This window comes from Rhamphochromis sp. 'chilingali' (genome assembly GCF_963969265.1).
Source record: "Rhamphochromis sp. 'chilingali' genome assembly, chromosome: 5".
NCBI lineage: Eukaryota > Metazoa > Chordata > Actinopteri > Cichliformes > Cichlidae > Rhamphochromis > Rhamphochromis sp. 'chilingali'.
The window spans coordinates 16,155,807-16,174,471 of record NC_137932.1 but is presented as its reverse complement, the minus strand read 5'-3'; the positions used below and the strand labels follow the sequence as shown (position 1 = coordinate 16,174,471).

The 18,665-nt window shown below is 39.1% G+C and overlaps 2 protein-coding genes across 3 annotated transcripts; one reads left to right on the top strand and one right to left on the bottom strand.

Moving 5' to 3' along the window:
- The first annotated feature begins 34 nt into the window (after positions 1-34).
- On the top strand, positions 35-12,037 carry bpnt1 (bisphosphate nucleotidase 1). Of its 2 annotated transcripts, none has more exons than XM_080882643.1 (10): positions 35-354; positions 1,610-1,735; positions 1,833-1,937; positions 2,043-2,150; positions 2,306-2,354; positions 2,774-2,865; positions 3,688-3,885; positions 7,808-7,913; positions 8,041-8,193; positions 12,020-12,037. In XM_080882643.1, the coding sequence occupies exons 2-9, from the start codon at positions 1,616-1,618 to the stop codon at positions 8,190-8,192; spliced, it is 930 nt and encodes a 309-aa protein (XP_080738769.1). In that variant the 5' UTR covers positions 35-354; positions 1,610-1,615; the 3' UTR covers position 8,193; positions 12,020-12,037. The 2 variants fall into 2 exon arrangements, with proteins under 2 accessions (XP_080738769.1, XP_080738768.1); XM_080882642.1 differs by lacking the exon at positions 12,020-12,037 and adding an exon at positions 8,706-11,453.
- Positions 11,286-16,927, bottom strand: LOC308396971 (serine/threonine-protein phosphatase PP1-beta catalytic subunit-like). The gene is made up of 8 exons (XM_080882641.1): positions 16,818-16,927; positions 14,841-14,972; positions 14,171-14,401; positions 13,619-13,723; positions 13,241-13,312; positions 12,004-12,155; positions 11,502-11,636; positions 11,286-11,415 (listed from the first exon to the last, which is right to left on the bottom strand). Exons 1-8 carry the CDS (start codon positions 16,867-16,869, stop codon positions 11,311-11,313), a joined length of 984 nt encoding a protein of 327 aa, XP_080738767.1. The 5' UTR covers positions 16,870-16,927; the 3' UTR covers positions 11,286-11,310.
- Positions 16,928-18,665: the final 1,738 nt, after the last annotated feature.

The following is an 18,665-nucleotide window of genomic DNA, read 5'->3' as shown; positions in this document are numbered from 1 at the left end:
ACGTGTTTCATGAGCAAAAGCGAAATGGGTCACCTCCACATTCCGGTACTTCCGTAACGGTTTTACATTGTGATTAGACCAGTTTTAAGCAAAATTTAACGTTGTTTTGCGTAATACAAATTCGAATTACTTAAACACATTCATATATGAGAGATAATCGCTGTATTTTAATCCGTGTCGGCGTTCTTATTATTTGTTGACGGGTTCATTCTGAAACGTTGCTGAGAGTTTGTCTTTTGGGCGAGGGGGTACATATCTTGTGGGGATAAAAGGTCTACCACTTCCTGCATCTCCCTTCTTCACAATCTCCAGGTGCAGTCCAGGAAAACTGGCTATTGCACAGCGTTAGCATCAGTAAGTACTCATCAAAGTTAAGAGGATATATTTTTTAATATTCTTCATTTTAGATTTTTAGTCACCTAGCTTTGAGCTATAGCATGGTGGCTAATTAGCCTTAACTGCACGAGCTTACTTAGAATTCCGTTTACACCCGACTTTTAGTTACTTAGCTAAACTAATCACTCTAAAATGCAAAGTTAACTACTTAATATTTAAGCTACGAAGCTGGTTATCGAAAGACGGCATTCACTGAGTTTTAAACTATCAATGTTAGGCTGTTATTAAGTACATTTAGTACTGTACTTACTAAAATGCAATCTTAACATACTTAAACTTTAGTCTTGTCTATTTGTGAGACCTTATACCTGTACTGCACTATATTTCAGCGAGTAATGTTTATGTTTGTGTAACAGTTTAATTACTTTACAAATTTATGCATATGAGTACAAGGTATACTAGAAATTATTGATTTACACAGTAAAGTACAGCTGAATGATTAGTCAATTAATCAGCTGCTGCACCCACAGCATAACCTATGCCACAGATGACCATATTCGGGATATCCACATCCTTTAGCATTATAGGGAGTGGAGAGTGGAAAGACCTGCTTGAGTAGTTGTTTTTAGACCAGTCTGACCTGTGTGTGTATGTATATCTATCTATCTATCTATCTATCTATCTATCTATCTATCTATCTATCTATCTATCTATCTATATCACATTAAAGTGACATTTTCAACTTGTAGCACTTTGCTAAAAAATATTGGCAGATGATGGCACTAGTGTTGTTGTGAATTAATGGGACAACTGCCTTAAGCTAAATATTTTCATTTGAATGTGTAAATCTTATTAAAATAACCTAAAAATATTTTTTTTGATGTACATTAAGATAAGAAAAATGTACAACAAAAAGAAGCTACTATTATTTTTCTGATATTAGTGTGTTGTGATCAGCTTAACTTCGTCATTAACTCTTGTAGCTGCAGTATCCTATGTATTCTTTTAATTTAACTGGGGGATTGTAAAAGCTATTTGCTTATCCAGAGTATTTGGTATTTTTCAGCTATTTTTTAAGGAATAAATCCAAAAAGGAATTATTTTTTTGTTAATTTTAAGGGTCATCATTGTTATCTTTTATTTAAGATATTATATTTATCAACTGGAGTACTATGCATTTGAGTTTTTAAACCTGGCTATAGCAGATTGGCATAATGAACAAAATCACTCCTAGTTTTATGAGTTTTACTTTCTTCTGCCCTACACCAACCAGAAAGCAATGGCTGGAAGTCCTGCTGTTGTTATGCGACTGGTGGCCTCAGCCTATGCTGTGGCTGAAAAGGCTGGGACCATTGTACGGAAGGTCCTTCACAGTGGAGAACTTGGTATTGTGGAAAAGGTATGACCCCACTATGTGCATTTTGTGGTTTAACAACACTAGCTGCACTCATGGTTAAACATATAAGTTTAACATTTCTGTTTCTACTTTTGCACAGACAGGCGCTAATGATCTGCAAACACTGGCAGACAGACTAGCACAGCAGAGCATTTGTGCTTCACTGTCCAAACGTTTCCCCAAAATCACCATAATTGGAGAGGAGGTAAGTGTCAACAATATTTAGCCAAATTATTTGCTGTGGATACCTAGACCTAGAAACATCCTCGTATTATGACAAAGCTCATGAATATTTATATACTTTGTTCAGGATCTTCCTTCTGAAGTGATACAGGAAGATCTAATTGAGACTGGCCAGTCAGAGGAAATTCTTCAGAGAAGTTGTCCACCTGAGTACAGCCAGCTGAAAGAAGAAGAGGTAATCACATGTGGGTTTAGTTTCAGAGGTTTAGCACCTGAATAAAAAAGTATTTTCTGCTATTACAAATCAGTGTTGTACAGTTGTTGCTTGGACACTGTTTACCTCCTACGGTGTATACGTACTTGTTCTGAATGTGTCTATCTGAATTTCAGATAGTTGTGTGGGTAGATCCTCTTGATGGCACAAAGGAATATACTGAAGGTATGCTCTTCTGAAGCATGTCTTAAAAATCTCCTCCCATCTCTGTGTATTCAGCTGCATAAAGCTCTCTGTGCACAAGCCTGCTTGGTTGCTTTCTGGTTCTCAGCTCTCAGAACTTCACTGCTACTTTTTTTGCCTCTTCTTTGTTCATCCCTGCTCCTGCTTATCCACCTGTCCGCTGTCTTTCTGCTGACCCTAGCATCGAGGTGTTTCCATTTCCAAGCTGTGGCCCAGGCACCACACAAAGGGTTGGACACCCCTCAGCCTCACAGCACAGCTCTCTGTATGGGAAGGCAACGGTTAAGCCGGGCCTTGCAGAATATTAATTATTATGGCCACACTAGAAATATTTATGAGTGAAAGTGCAGTAATGTCGTTTAGTGGCTTCCAGCTAACATCCTGCTGCTTCCTGACTTCAGGGCTCCTGGATAATGTGACAGTGCTCATTGGGATTGCATATGGAGGCAAAGCCATCGCAGGCGTGATCAACCAGCCGTTCTACAACTACCAGGTACAAGCCAAATCAAAACTGTGTTCAAACTGTCTAACAGCTTTGCTATATAGTGTGTCGGCTATTTTGTAGTACTTTTTGTAAACATCATTCACCTTATAGTACACAACAAAATCATCACAAGACGCACTAAAAACAGCGCACAAAAGCTGCACAGATGAAAGAGTCACCAGAGATGGAAATAATGTGATTTTCTTACCCACTGAGCATGCTGTACCTGGTGAGCTTGATGGCTTCTCAGAGGCAAAATTAGAAGTCTCAGCTGTGCTGTGGCCCATCTTCTCCTGATAAACGCTGACTAGAGCCATATTTTAGTCTTCAGTTGCTGAATTGCATTGTACATCTTAGAGATGCATTATAGAATAGCTCGCTTATTAAAAATCTACATGCAAGCTATAACAATAGGCCAGCAGCTTAGCATCTGAGTGAGCAATATAGCTTTAAAATTATAACACAATAGTTCAATGAAATTTGCAATGATGATATTAATGATGATTAACTTTTTAACTTCTAAATTTAGAATAACTAAAGTAATCTAACCTTGTAACTCTCCAGGACCTGCACGATATTGACACCCAATAAAACTGAAACTGAAAAATATTTTCTACCTGGAATGTCGTCACTTCCGTTAAGCTTTTTAACCAGTTGCTTGAACCCCTGCTTTTCCACCGTTTGATATCTGGGCTTGTCTCATTGTTGTGCACATTAGGGAATGTAAAAGCATGATATCACAGTAGGACTCTTGCAGCTGCACATATATGTAACAGAAACAGTCTGTAGTAGTTGAGTGAGTAAGGTTAATTGTGACATTTTCAACATCAGCTTGGTGCAGGAACACAATTAGGAAGAACCATGTGGGGGATGCTGGGATTGGGCGCTTTTGGGTTCCAGCTCCAGGAAGTTCCAGGTGACAGACGGATTGTCACCACCACCCGTTCCCATAGCAACAAGCTGGTAACAGACTGTGTGGATGCCATGGAGCCTCACGAAGTTGTACGAGTGGGTGGTGCTGGAAATAAGGTAAGATGGATCTAAAATTTTCTTCTGACAGTGGTAACAACTCTGTGTACTTGTTCGGGCAGGGTTTTTTAAAACTTATCAACATTATCTTTAATTTCAGAGATCATCAAGACAGAAAAACTGCACGTATAGAATGAACAGTCAGTTGATTGATTCCCCGTGTGCCATCACAAGCTTTGAATCCACAGGTTCTGTTAAAGTAGGGTCCTGTGCTCTTCTTATGCTATCATAGGGCTTTGTCTGCAGGCATACCTCACATAATCTACCAAATGCACCCTTCATGCATTTATATCCCACTACTCCATGGCTTTATTTTATGTATCGTCCTGGAGTTTGTGCTTTGTTTAGTTTATTGGTTATCAGCTCTCTCTGCTCTTCTTTCCTCTCACCCCAACCGGCGTTCTCTTTATATTAAAAGATTGCCAGTATTGCAAAGTAGCATTCATAGAAGATTGTTGTAAATGTGGTTTTCTCTCTATTGTTGCAGGCTCTTTGCTTTAGTTTAGCACCCCATTATGAAGGTGGTGAAGGTTGTTACTATATAAATAATAAAAGAAAGATGTAAATCAATATAAAAAAAAGTGCTAACAAATTGAACTCACTTTTTTGCATTAGTGACCAATGAATTATGAAGCAGTGAGATTTTTCTTTTACATTATTAAAATTAAAACTTGGAAAAGTGAATGCTTTTGTCTAGTTACAGTGGGGCAAAAAAGTATTTAGTCAGCCACCGATTGTGCAAGTTCCCCCACTTAAAATGATGACAGAGGTCAGTAATTTGCACCAGAGGTACACTTCAACTGTGAGAGACAGAATGTGAAAAAAAAATCCATGAATTCACATGGTAGGATTTGTAAAGAATTTATTCGTAAATTAGGGTGGAAAATAAGTATTTGGTCACCTCAAACAAGGAAAATCTCTGGCTCTCACAGACCTGTAACGTCCTCTGTAAGAAGCTTTTCTGTCCCCCACTCGTTACCTGTATGAATGGCACCTGTTTGAACTCATCATCTGTATAAAAGACACCTGTCCACAGCCTCAAACAGTCAGACTCCAAACTCCGCCATGGCCAAGACCAAAGAGCTTTCGAAGGACACCAGGAAAAGTATTGTAGACCTGCACCAGACTGGGAAGAGTGAATCTACAATAGGCAAGCAGCTTGGTGTGAAAAAATCAACTGTGGGAGCAATCATCAGAAAATGGAAGACATACAAGACCACTGATAATCTCCCTCGATCTGGGGCTCCACGCAAGATCTCATCCCGTGGGGTCAAAATGATCATGAGAACGGTGAGCAAAGATCCCAGAACCACACGGGGGGACCTGGTGAATGACCTGCAGAGAGCTGGGACCAAAGTAACAAAGGTCACCATCAGTAACACACTACAACGGCAAGGAATCAAATCCCGCAGTGCCAGACGTGTTCCGCTGCTGAAGCCAGTGCATGTCCAGGCCCGTCTGAAGTTTGCCAGAGAGCACATGGATGATACAGCAGAGGATTGGGAGAATGTCATGTGGTCAGATGAAACCAAAGTAGAACTTTTTGGTATAAACTCAACTCGTCGTGTTTGGAGGAAGAAGAATAGTGAGTTGCATCCCAAGAACACCATACCTACTGTGAAGCATGGGGGTGGAAACATCATGCTATGGGGCTGTTTTTCTGCCAAGGGGACAGGACGACTGATCCGTGTTAAGGACAGAATGAATGGGGCCATGTATCGTGAGATTTTGAGCCAAAACCTCCTTCCATCAGTGAGAACTTTGAAGATGAAACGAGGCTGGGTCTTCCAACATGACAATGATCCAAAACACACCGCCCGGGCAACAAAGGAGTGGCTCCGTAAGAAGCATTTGAAAGTCCTGGAGTGGCCTAGCCAGTCTCCAGACCTCAACTCCATAGAAAATCTGTGGCGGGAGTTGAAAGTCCGTGTTGCTCGGCGACAGCCCCAAAACATCACTGCTCTCGAGAAGATCTGCATGGAGGAATGGGCCAAAATACCAGCTACTGTGTGTGCAAACCTGGGGCCTGTTCTTCGTACCTCGCTAAGTAAGTTAGCTGGATTAGATTGTTGACGATTTTGCGTGATCCTGGATCGTTCGGTTCCCCGAAGCTCATCCGGGACTTGCTGTCATAGCAACAGAGCCGTAAGCGTAAACCTGCTCGGGAGCAGGTTTACTTTATGTAAACAGGATTAGATCGCGGCCACGCAGGTATGTCCGCTTCATTTATACGAAAGCAACAGCGATATTCCACCACTGTTTCACCATAAATAAATAACATCAATGTAACTAAAGATAATGCAGCACTTGATCCTTTTATTGATGTCACACAGATACATACAGGTCATTTCCTAAAAAAGGGAAATGTACTATTAACATTCTATTACATGTATGTGATTATTACAGATGTAATTCATATTTCAGAGTAGTAATTGTAAATTACTTCGTGTAATCAAGATGAGAGACCACGGCTATAAAAGTGAAGGTGGATTTGGGAAGCCTGTCGCAGCCATGTCCTGTCCGTATACGCGACCAACCCATTGCGGAAGGTGCAAGATTGATAAGGAGAGTCCTCAGAATTCAGCGTATATTGCGGGATAGACAGGATCCTTTAGCTCAGCGCGACAGTGTGCTCATTGAGAGATATCGATATTCCCGTGAGGGTATTATTTACTTAACCAACTTGTTGACGAGGGGGTGCAGGACCACCACCTGTCTTTTTTTCCTCTGCCCTTTTCTTGGTTGCTGTTATGAACAAACTAACAGAGTATTACAGGCCAGTATTACCTTGCCAAGAGACGAAAAGCAATCTAAGAGATAAATATTACCATTCTGTAGAATACTCCTGTATTCCACTTTTACTTGTTCCCATGTTCTTGTGGGTCCTGTTGTGGCTCTAATGTGAAAGGGGATATAATATAACATATTATAATATAATATAATGCCATATGATATTGGACAATATAGTGTCATATGATAGATCTACCCTACCGCCTACTGGTGTTGGCCAGAGGGGCTGATGGCGCAATATGGCAGCCTGGCTACAACCGTAGCTGCCTCCACCAGTGTGTGAATGTGGGAGTGAATGAATAGTGGTATCGTACAGCGCTTTGGGTGCCTTGGAAAGCGCTATATAAACCCAATCCATTATTATTATTATTATTATTAAATTACCTACGAGTTTGATTTGTCAGCAACTTTCTGCCAGCCCCTCTCTCCTTGCTTTTGCAGCCTTTGCAGTGTTCTCTTGCGTTTTCATTAAACTCTGAAACTCCTGAAATCCCTCACTCATGAGTTCTTGCTCTGCTGCCGGAAAATACCGAGCGCGCGCCTTCGACATTTTCGCCGACCAATCAGCGGGTTGCCGATCAATGTTTCTACTATCGATGCGTAGCCCCTTTTACGACACCCAGTGATGTCACATTACTGCGTCCAGCTGTACTAATCGTCAACAGCAGGTGTGTTCGGGGAACCGGATTAGCGAGCTCACGGTTAGCGCGATGGTTTGGTCTTGGATGTGTCATTTGATCTTGGATGTAGTAAGCGACGTACGAAGAACAGGCCCCTGGTAAAGACCTATAGTAAACGTTTGACCTCTGTTATTGCCAACAAAGGTTATGTTACAAAGTATTGAGTTGTATTTTTGTTATTGACCAAATACTTATTTTCCACCCTGATTTACGAATAAATTCTTTACAAAATCCTACCATGTGGATTCATGGATTTTTTTTTTTTTCACATTCTGTCTCTCACAGTTGAAGTGTACCTCTGGTGCAAATTACTGACCTCTGTCATCATTTTAAGTGGGGAAACTTGCACAATCGGTGGCTGACTAAATACTTTTTTGCCCCACTGTACATAGATAAATTCTACACAGAGAGACTGAACGTACATTTTTCTGTCCGTGCTTCTCTACCTGCAGATTATCCAGCTTGTTGAAGGAAAAGCTTCTGCCTATGTCTTTGCTAGTCCAGGGTGCAAGAAGTGGGACACTTGTGCTCCTGAAGCAATCCTGCATGCTGTTGGAGGTGAAAACGTTTAATCATATAGCAACATAATGTCATGTATAGACACTGTTTTTTTTTTTTTAGGGTTTAAACCACTTTCTAAAATCGTTTCCCAAATATTTCCTGATCATCTCTTTTTCTAATGCAGGTAAACTGACTGATATGCATGGAAATGCATACCGCTATGATGCTAGTGTAAAGCACATGAACTCTGCCGGGGTTCTTGCTACACTCCGTAACCACAAGTACTACGTCAGCAGAGTACCACAGTCAGTGCTGCAAGCTCTCAAGTCAGACTGAGGTCTGTCTTTATGTTGTCAAAACATACAGTGTAAAATCACTGTTTTGTTTTTTTATTAACCACATTATTTGACTGGTGTATCTAATTTTTAAATGTAACTAGTAACAGCAGTATTGAGGGTATTCTGTGTTCCTGTGCCTAAAACAAATCACCGTGATTTCTGAGTGTCAGCAGACTAACCAAACTACCACTATGATCTGCACTAATTTAATGAATCAGACACAAGTATTAAAGCAGGCTTAACAGCACTTCCATTTATTTCACTCATTTGAAACAAACTTGTACAAATCTCAGAACATCTTAACATACGGTTTCTCAACTTGAAGACCAATAGATTTACAAGGCAAAAGGCAAGATCTGAAGGTTAAATGTTGGTTAGTGAGTTGGAAATGATGTACTGTACTTGATTCGGTAACCACAAAGTCGGAACAGTCTATACGTAATGCAATGCCAACAACAAACAAAATGCAGGCATCTTGACTTGATACATTTTACCCTCTTTTTACACACAGTAACAGAAAATGCATTCTGGACAGTGAAAGAGGGCAATGGTCAAACCCCACTGCTGTGAAGAACAAACATACAACTGAGCTGTGAACACTAAAAATAAACTGACAACGACTAGTTAATCCTGTATTTGAAACCTCGTCTTGTATCTAACAAGATGCCGTGTTCTTCATTTTCTTACCTTTTTCTCTTTTTTCACACTGGCACATCTGTCTACTTTTCTACACATTTACTGTATTTATCAGACTAAAGGACACACACTCAAAGTGCTCTCTGAGCGGTGTGGGTCCATGATGTCTGGATTTTTACTTCAGAAGCAAAAAAGGAACCATTTACAATGTTGCTTTATCGATATTTTATACCAACAATGGAAACACCCACTAATGCTTGTTCAGTGATGTGAGGGATTAAAAATGTACACAGTACAGTATGAGTTGTGGAAAAATGGACTTGAAACACTACGAGGAGCATCGGCTTTATACAAATGCCCAACTAAAGATTTAGCACAAGTTGGCATCTTTTTGAAATTAAGAGGCTTTAATAGCCCTCTCACATAATTGTGCTTGCATACAGCAAAATTTCTAGCAATATTTATTGCACTAACATCATAAAAGTCTCTGGATTTTATTGGCATCTCCATAGGAAGAAAACATTCTTGAGTCGTAAGAAAAGTCTTAGCTGTCACATTTAAAGATAAAATTCAACATTATGGGAAATATGCTTTGGCCGTACCTGCTAAGTGTGAAATTCATGGTGAATTGATTAACGGTTCGTTTGTTGTGTTGTTTGGGACTGTAGGTACAGCTAACAGAGCTTAGCATAAAGACTGGAATCAAGTGTCTAGCATGACTAGCAGAGATCAAATACAACAAAATCAACATATCAGCACCTCCAAAGCCCAATAATATTAACAAGAACGTTAACAATATTTGGTTTATCTGGACGAACAAAAAAAAAAAAAACCCACACTAATTTTAAAGGCGTTCTTTGAGTCAACTTTAATGCTGTACACCATGTACAGTACATACTTATATAGTATGTGAATTTTAAGAAGGTAGTCCAAATTTGATTGCAATCAAATTCAAATTTAATTTGTGAATAAACCTAAAAAAAAACCAAAATAGTACTCGAGGAGCTAAATCTAACAATCGACCTGGTAGATACTTTGCTCATGCTACCCTGCAGCTCAGTCTCACTGCAAAACCTGAAGGAGTAGACAAACGACTAATTGTGAACACAAATTGTCCTTTTTGTTGACACTTACCCCAGCACTGAATTTAATGCACTTCAGTTGGAAGTACCTCTTGTGCCCACATGCGCTGCTTTAAAACATTTGCTACAACATTTGGGGCGATCGTGGCTCGAGAGTTGGGAGTTCGCCTTGTAATTGGAAGGTTGCCGGTTCGAGCCCCGGCTTGGACAGTCTCGATCGTTGTGTCCTTGGGCAAGACACTTCACCCGTTGCCTACTGGTGGTGGTCAGAGGGCCCGGTGGTGCCAGTGTCCGGCAGCCTCGCCTCTGTCAGTGCGCCCCAGGGTGGCTGTGGCTACAATGTAGCTTGCCATCGCCAGTGTGTGTGAATGGGTGGATGACTGGATATGTAAAGCGCTTTGGGGTCCTTAGGGACTAGTAAAGCGCTATATAAATACAGGCCATTTACCATTTACACCTGTTTAAACCCAACCCATGATCTTTTCCTAAATCTAACCAAATATTTTTGCTGCCTAAACCAAACCAACACCTAAAAGCACAACTAAAGCCTCAAAGTATCAATTAGGAAAACTTAAAATTGTTAGTCCTGAGTGTCTCCAGAGTCTTTTGCACTTTCAGACTGGAAGCACAACAATTTGTGTCTTAATTAATGGATCTGTGCTCATGGCACATCTGTTTTGCAAACTAACACCCGTGATGGTGGGAAATGCACTAATGCAACAAACAGCCATTCCTTGAGAGCACATCCATACTTTTGAAAGCGTGACAAGTATTGAGATGCAATGTGTCCTTAACAAGAGATCTGTCAATTTAAGTTTTATACTGGGAAGTCTGAAGAGTGATTTCAGGCCCTTGTGCTAAGCTATGAAAGCCATATTTAACAGGTGAGAAGTCTTACCTGATAGTTTGCAGGAACACAAAGGAGCATATTTCCCAAAATGTTTAACGATTTAACCAGTGTAATACTTGAGATAACACAGTGGGAATCGAGATGAGACTGGAATTATTTGGACCTGTAGGCTAGGAGAGTGCTGATTTTACACATTGCTTAAACAAAGAGCTCATCTCAATCACACAAGCGTGCATGCATTTACAAAACCACGATTTTTTTTTTTTTTTAAATCTGAAGGCAAAGAAGCATCTCGCCCATTTCGAAAAAAGGTTGGTGTTAATATTCCTGAATGAGCTGAGTAAATACATACTGTAGCATTAAAAAAGAAAAATCACTCACATATTCATAAAAATACCCACAGAACAAGCAAAACAAAAAACCCTCTCTTTGAGTTTTTATTTACACATGAATAAACTGACTGAGAAGGCTGGAGTGTTTGAGGCAGCCTGCAGGGATGTGGGCCAAAGCCCAGCCAGAGGAGGAGCAGGAGAGTCGGGGCCAGCTGCTCACCTCTTTTTAGGTGCCTGAGTGGTACGAGGTGGGGTGACAGGGCGTCCTGAATTCACCCCTCCATACTGATACTTAGCTTTTTTCTCTGACGGCTTCAGGATCTGAAAAGAACAGATAGCAGTGTTGACATAAGCCTACAGAGGATTTAAGGGAGATTTAATGTGCCATCAAAATTAACACGCTCTACCTGAAAAGAACACATGAGTGATTCGTCCACGCTCATCATGCCGCCTGCATTGTCAAACTCCCCACAGTAATTGGGAGCAGAAAACAGGGTCACCAGCTGCCGCTTTGCAAAGAACTCATAACCGTCCTCAACAACCTGTGGTGTGGCAGGATTAATACAAGATGACTGACTGAAAATTAACTGGCACCTATTTTGGTAATCAATTCAATTCAGTTATTTTTAAGGCTTGTTTTTTTTTAAAGATTGTTTTGGTAGCTTAATGTTCCACTCAGTAAGCCAAAAATACTTTCTACTTGGTGGTTGTAAGTCATTCAAGAATATTTAGGGAACATGTTTTGCATACAAAATGATCAGCTCTGTTTTCACTTTCGAGCTGTAATAAATAAAAATGATTTAATTCAATTAAAACTGACCAAACTTGTTTTCATTAACAAATGGAAGTTTAATTATCAGCTGAGCCATTTTAATACAGTTGTATGTCATCAAGTAGCTTGAGTGTTACCTGATGTGCTCGACAGATGAGGTCCAAGTCGTGGCGGTTGAGGAACTTGCTGACCACATCAGCCCCAAAGGTGAAGGAGACGCCCCGATCATTTTCACCCCAGCCCTGGACATCTTTGTCTGGATCAGACCACAGCAGGTCGCACAGCAAGCCTGGAATGTGGCACATTTAGGTCAGCAGTGCAGTCGAGTTGAGCAGTTACCCACCGACAAGTGCCTATTTTTGTAAACTTCTACATGTAATTGTGTGTTTAAAAAACTGGCATTTCACCTGTTGGTTAGTGAAACTGTTGTGAAGACTTGTTTCTGAGCGACATCTTGGTGTTTTAAATCCAAACTTGTCACCATGCACTGATACAGTAGAGACTTGTCAGTCACAAGTCAGGCTCACCCTAAACCGTACATAACTGAAACTAGTCAGCAAGACCATAACCTCATCACAAAAGTGTTTATGGTACCATCCAGCAAAGTCGACCTCAAATTGACATTACTAGTTGATTTGAGCAGCACAGCCCTCCAGCTGCTGAAGCTGGAATAAGACACTTTTTGTAAAAAAAAAAAAAAAAAAAAAGGTTTTAAAATTTCTGGTTTTGACTTGTCCTCTCATATATCAGTGCTGATGTGGTGGTAGCTACGTGTACCGTGACAGTGACCATAAATGGGCGTGGCTATGTGATGGAATTACCAGAAGTGATGGGTATGGTCACCCTGACTGGCCATTGTAAAAATTCAGTCTAAATGGGGGTTCAAAATGGAACAACTAACAGCGATATGGAAAGCAAAGATCCAGGAATGCCATTAACAGTCAGATGCTTCAAATGACAACAGATGAAAAAACTTAAGGACATGAAGTGGACCACTCCTGAGTTACATTTTTCCTCATCTCTGAGGTGAGTGATCTAAACAGCTCTGAGTGGGAACAAAGAAAGTGCTGACTGACATAAGGGGGTGGTAAAAACATAAGAGAGTTACCTAGACAACCAGAGCCTAAAATGTCCTGTAATGAGCATCTGTCAGCTACAAAGCAAGGCACCATGAGCAAATCGTTTCATATCTGGATGGGGCTTAAGGCACTATGACAATGGCTTTACTCTTTAAACCTCAAAGCTATGTCCATCCTTTATATACAGTCTACATGCTAAAGCAGTAGGTGGCAATGTATTCATAATTTTACACAGTGGGAAATGACTACAGATATATATGATGATCTTCATGAATCTATTAACTTAAACACAGACCTGTGTCTGGGACATCAGTGGGTCTCATAATACGTCGGATTTGTTCCATGGACTGCAGATCAGGTGACAGTCCTGAGCAAAAGAAGACAGTATTTACTACATGCATCAGTAAAAAATTTAGACATGACAAAAACAAAGTTGACTAATGTCATGAATTACCAAGTATTTACTGTAGTTAGTAAAATATGTTAAGTTAATGCAATAGTAACAAGATATATTACTAGCTGAGCCCTCAAATGCATTTAAATATCTAAGAATGATAAATGGAATAATTCTATATGATCACTCACTGCCTATTTAGAGGCACACTTTTAATTCACGGAGACAAATTATTCAGCCGTACTTTGTTACCTCCCACATAACAGATGTTTCACAAACCTCCGTGACAGCAGAAAATCTTCTCATCAATAATCGCAGCAATGGGCAGACAGTTAAAACAGTCTGTGAATGTCTTCCAGAGCTTTATGTTGAACCTGCGTTTGCCTGAGGAAAATTTAACCAAAAACAATTTCCAATTCAGGTGTGTTATTTTACATCCATGAAAACCTCCGTTATCTCACAACCAGAAATGTTCACTTTTCACATTTTTAGCTTTCAGAAAATTCAATATGTGTTTTGAAGTTTAATCATTATCAGATTACTTTAATAATCATGAGTTGTATTCTCTAGTGCAGTAAGCACTAGAGAATGTTAAGGATTAAATCCAATGTTGATCAAACATTTTTGTCTTTTACACATAATTTATTGCCATAGTGCTTATTTCCATTGAATAACAGAAAGAGAAAGGAAAATAGTTCTTCAGTTTGTATCGATACAAACCACAGAAGCAGCTAATCTTTACATCTATGAAACTGTAACCATCAAGTTAAATTAACAGAATTTAAATCTAACAGTATTCAGATGCAGGCAAGCACTGATTTTTCAACTTACATTCGTCATAGAAGCCGTAGATGCGATTGATGGAGGCACACTCGTGGTTCCCTCTGAGCAAGAAGAAGTTTTCTGGATATTTGATCTTGTAAGCGAGAAGAAGGCAAATGGTCTCTAATGACTGCTTCCCTCTATCCACGTAATCTCCCAGGAACAGATAGTTGGCCTCTGGCGGAAAACCTCCATACTCGAATAGCCTTAACAAGTCTGTGTACTGCCCATGGATATCACCTGAAATTAAAATTTTTACCTACAGTTTATTGATCTCATGTGATTATACAGATATATTTGAAAAAGAATGGCATATTTATAAACATATTTATAAAATGTGTAGTAAAATATTAAGCTCAACTGTATCAAATGCTGCACTGAGATCAAGCAGGACAAGCACACAGGTAAGTGCAGTGTCAGAGGCAATAAGGCAGTTATTCATAATCTTCACTAATGCAGTTTCTGTGCTACAGTGAACTACTGTGAATCTAAATATGGTTAACCTGGAGCAAAAATAACAGCATTGTGGGGTGGACTGTCTTGCTGTGAAGGGACTTAAAACATATAAGACAAATCCAAGTGGATTTTTGCTCAATTCAACCCATAAGCATTGTAAATGTAGTGAACAAATAAAAACAATGTATATAAATGCCCTCTGGGGATATAGGTGGGTTCTCACCACAGATTTTGAGTGGAGCCTCAAGTTCAAGAAGAATTGGCTGACTGAGGAAAATCTCTCTGGACTTGATGCAGAGCCCCCGCACCTCAGCCTCTGTCATCTGTACGATCTTCCCTGGACGGCATCCTCGCACTACAAGGTAAAAAGTAACACACATATCATTATTGTGATTAAAACAGAAAAAGAAAAACATTTCATTCATATCACCAATTCCCAAAACATTTATATTAAACAAAACTATTAATAAAAAAAAATAGTATGTTCAAGTCACAAGTTTTGTCTTTTATTTACATTTGCACCACAGATGAAAGAAATCTGATCACCAAGTTTTGCTTTGCTACTGGCCAAATATGCCATTTACTCCAGTCAACATGGGTTGTTATGAACTGGCAAGATCAGGAATGAACAGCTTGTTGGCTCAGTTGGAAGTTTATGAGTGAGTGAGCGCAGGCGGTCTAGTCTAGAGGGCAGATTAATGTATGAAGAAAAAAAAACAAGGTTGTTTAGAAATGTGGTAGCGCTAGCCAAAGCTGAAAGCTTACTCACAAATGTTATTGAAAAACTGACAGTAGGTACAAGTTGCACATTAAACCCATAATGGTAACCACAGATTAAAAACAATAAAGATTTGTAATAAATTAGCATGATGCTGATTTTTAATTACAGTGGAGTTCTAGTAATGTTAAATACTATCATTCTTCCTGCAGATGTTAAATGCACAAATTTCAGTATGTGCAGAACAAATACATCCAAAATTAGTTCATGACATGCATTAAAGTAGATGGAATTGAAGGATTTAATAAATTTTGAAGTGTAAAGACAGTAACAATGATTTTGCATATCATTGGTTTTTCCATAACCACAAAGTGCATCTGCCAATAAGCAGGATGTTTAACCAGATATTATTTATTGTTTTCCGTATACCATTCTTTATTTGGTTTCAGGCAAGCAACAACAAAAATAATACTGAATTGTTATGAGCAAATGAAAAGATTAGGGTGAAAGGTAAAAGAAGTTCACTTCACTTTTACTTACACTGATGGATGTGGGGTTTATTTAAACTACTTTATAATTCTGGGTATCATACGCAGGTTTTTTTTCAGCTTTTAGAAATTGGACCAAAAATACAATTAAATTTTAAGTTTTGTTTATTTTGTTTTCATTTAAGACACTTTTTTAATCAATCGAATACGTCATTTTTATTGATACATTTCATTTATTTTAGCTCTTAAATTATGCATTGTACAGCAACTAATAACTCAAGATTCTCGTTTTCTTAAATGTTATGGAATTGCTTTATTTAAAAGTATCAGGTACTGTGGGAAATACTAATACCTCAGAACAGTACTAGTGGACTGAGTTGATTCCCACCCCAGGTACAGCCTAGGGAATACACTGGTTTACTGTTTAAATTAGCAAAGGCTCATTAGCCGTGCAGGCTTTAGTGATCCCCTACGTAAAGGGGGTGTGTCCGCAGAGGTAGCCGACTTAGTTACCTGCCTTGGGAACGAGAACAATTAGTGTTACTAAGAAACCATAAAATTTCACAGTTCTTCCCGTTCCCCAACATAAGAAAAATATTAACCAGCACCCACTACAACAAAAGAGGTGCTGTTAAACCCTCAACTTATATGACTACTTAATTTAATTAGCTTTCACTATCCCTATCGGGCAACAGCAAGCCAATTTGACATCACTCTTATTTTCCACACAATCTCAAAACTAGCATTAACCAGCAATAACGAACAGATAGAGTGATGCCACACTATTTGGGTCGAACGTTTACCGTAGCTTTTTAACGCGGCGGTTAGCTTAAGGCTTGATGCCGATGAAAAACAGACAGCTAAGGATGCGATGGCGAAATGCTTTCGAAACATGTCGTGAAGTTCCTGGTTACAAACAAGAACCTCCAGATAGCCTTTTTCTCCTCCCCGAATAAATTTACATAAAGACGCTAGATCACAAATGCTAACCTACCTTCCAGTAATCTAGAGATGAGGCTGTCAACGTTCAACTCGCTTTCCGCCATGTTTCTGATGCTCACACAGGCAGGTTAATGGACAACACTGGCCCTGAGTGATGACTTGTAGGCTCGATGAGTGGACAAGCTCACTCAAGTAAAATCACACTTAAATGTACAAAAGTACGGAAGCTATGGATATAAAATAAGGCAAGAGAGCATTATCAAGACACAGTATCGACGAACAGAGGTATTATAGCTTTCGATTTTTTATTTGTTTATTTATTCTGGGGGGGGGGGGGGGTTGTTTGTTTTTGTTTTTCATTCAGTTTAGTTTGCCCCAACTCATTTGTTAAGTCTTTACTTTTGTAAAGCTTCACTTCGCTGTTTGCTTCATCAATAAGGGGATTTAAGACGTTCAGAACAGTCCAGTAATGCAGTACAAGCACTTGACTCAGAGTCTTAAAAAGTATTTAAATGAAGAGGTTAGGAAAAGAAAAAAGGGGGAAGAAAAATGGGATACAGAGATGAAGAAAGTAGACAGGAGTGCTGGGAGGCCTACCTACCCTCCCCTTTTTTAGATTAAAATCCGCCACATATACACATGTACATATAAACCTTATCCTTATTGAACTAATATAATTGAAATCAATTGAAATTGAATCAGTCATCAACTACTTCACAATTTCAAATGCACCATATACATTTAGCATAATTAAATTAAAAGTTTAATAATGTTATTTTATTCTGCACAAGCTACAGGTAGTGACGTTGTGCTAATGCTAGGTAGCATTTTGCAGGGCATTTTTATTGTTACTTTATGTTTATCTTTTATATGCCAGAATATATTTACAAATCCAACAACCCTGTGAACTTAAACATATTGATACAAAAGCTTTATGAAATGCTGGGTTTGCAAAGGAAATACTTTTACTATGGTTAGACTCCTTTAACTCAGTTGAATGCTCACCCTTTCAGGCGTACAACTGAACACACTCATTTCACTGTGAGCACTAAAGAAGCAGGAAAGACAAAGATGGAGCCTGATGATTCACGACGTTGTGAGGAGCAGGATTTTGAATTTAATTCTGAATTTAACAGGGAGCCAATATAGGAGAAATTCACACACCTGGTTCAAATTTTGCATTCAATTATACAGTATATAGACTTAATGTACCTCCCCTGGTATCTAAATGACTCCAGCTCTATCTTTTTATGCTATGAAAATGCCTGTAAGCAGTGCGATCTGGATGAGGGTCATTTTAATAGAATTTAATTTAATTTATTTTTATTTAGAAAGAGGGACAATACATATTAATGAACATTTTAACAAATGTAAATATGCCAGATTATAGGCTTGGGCTCATTTCCATCTGCAGACTCTCTGGCAGGTTGGTGTTACAGATAAATTAGTAAAAACATACAGAGACACTATTCACAGATCATGTGACAAGGACAAAAACAGTGATCACATCATATTAGAACAAACAATGACAAGAAGAGTGGACAACAGAGGACAATATAGATAACAGTAAAGGAAACACCTCAATTATATTGCACAAACCCCAGTATTACACATGCCCTGACTGTCCTGATATTGCACTGACCCATTACACTAATAGTTTTTTCCCTTTTTGTAAATACACTAACTAAAAAACATTGATACGGTCTTTTTAACGTTAAGGCACAGGCATGAGTCATTCAGCCATTTTTAAAATAATGTAATGCCAATGAAAGCTGATGGGCTGCATCATCAGCAGTTTTGGCTTGTGTAAAAATTACCGTATCATCAGCATATATAATTGTGTCCACATTTTGCACACATTGGGCAAGTCATTTAATTAAAGTGAAAATAACAGGGGGCC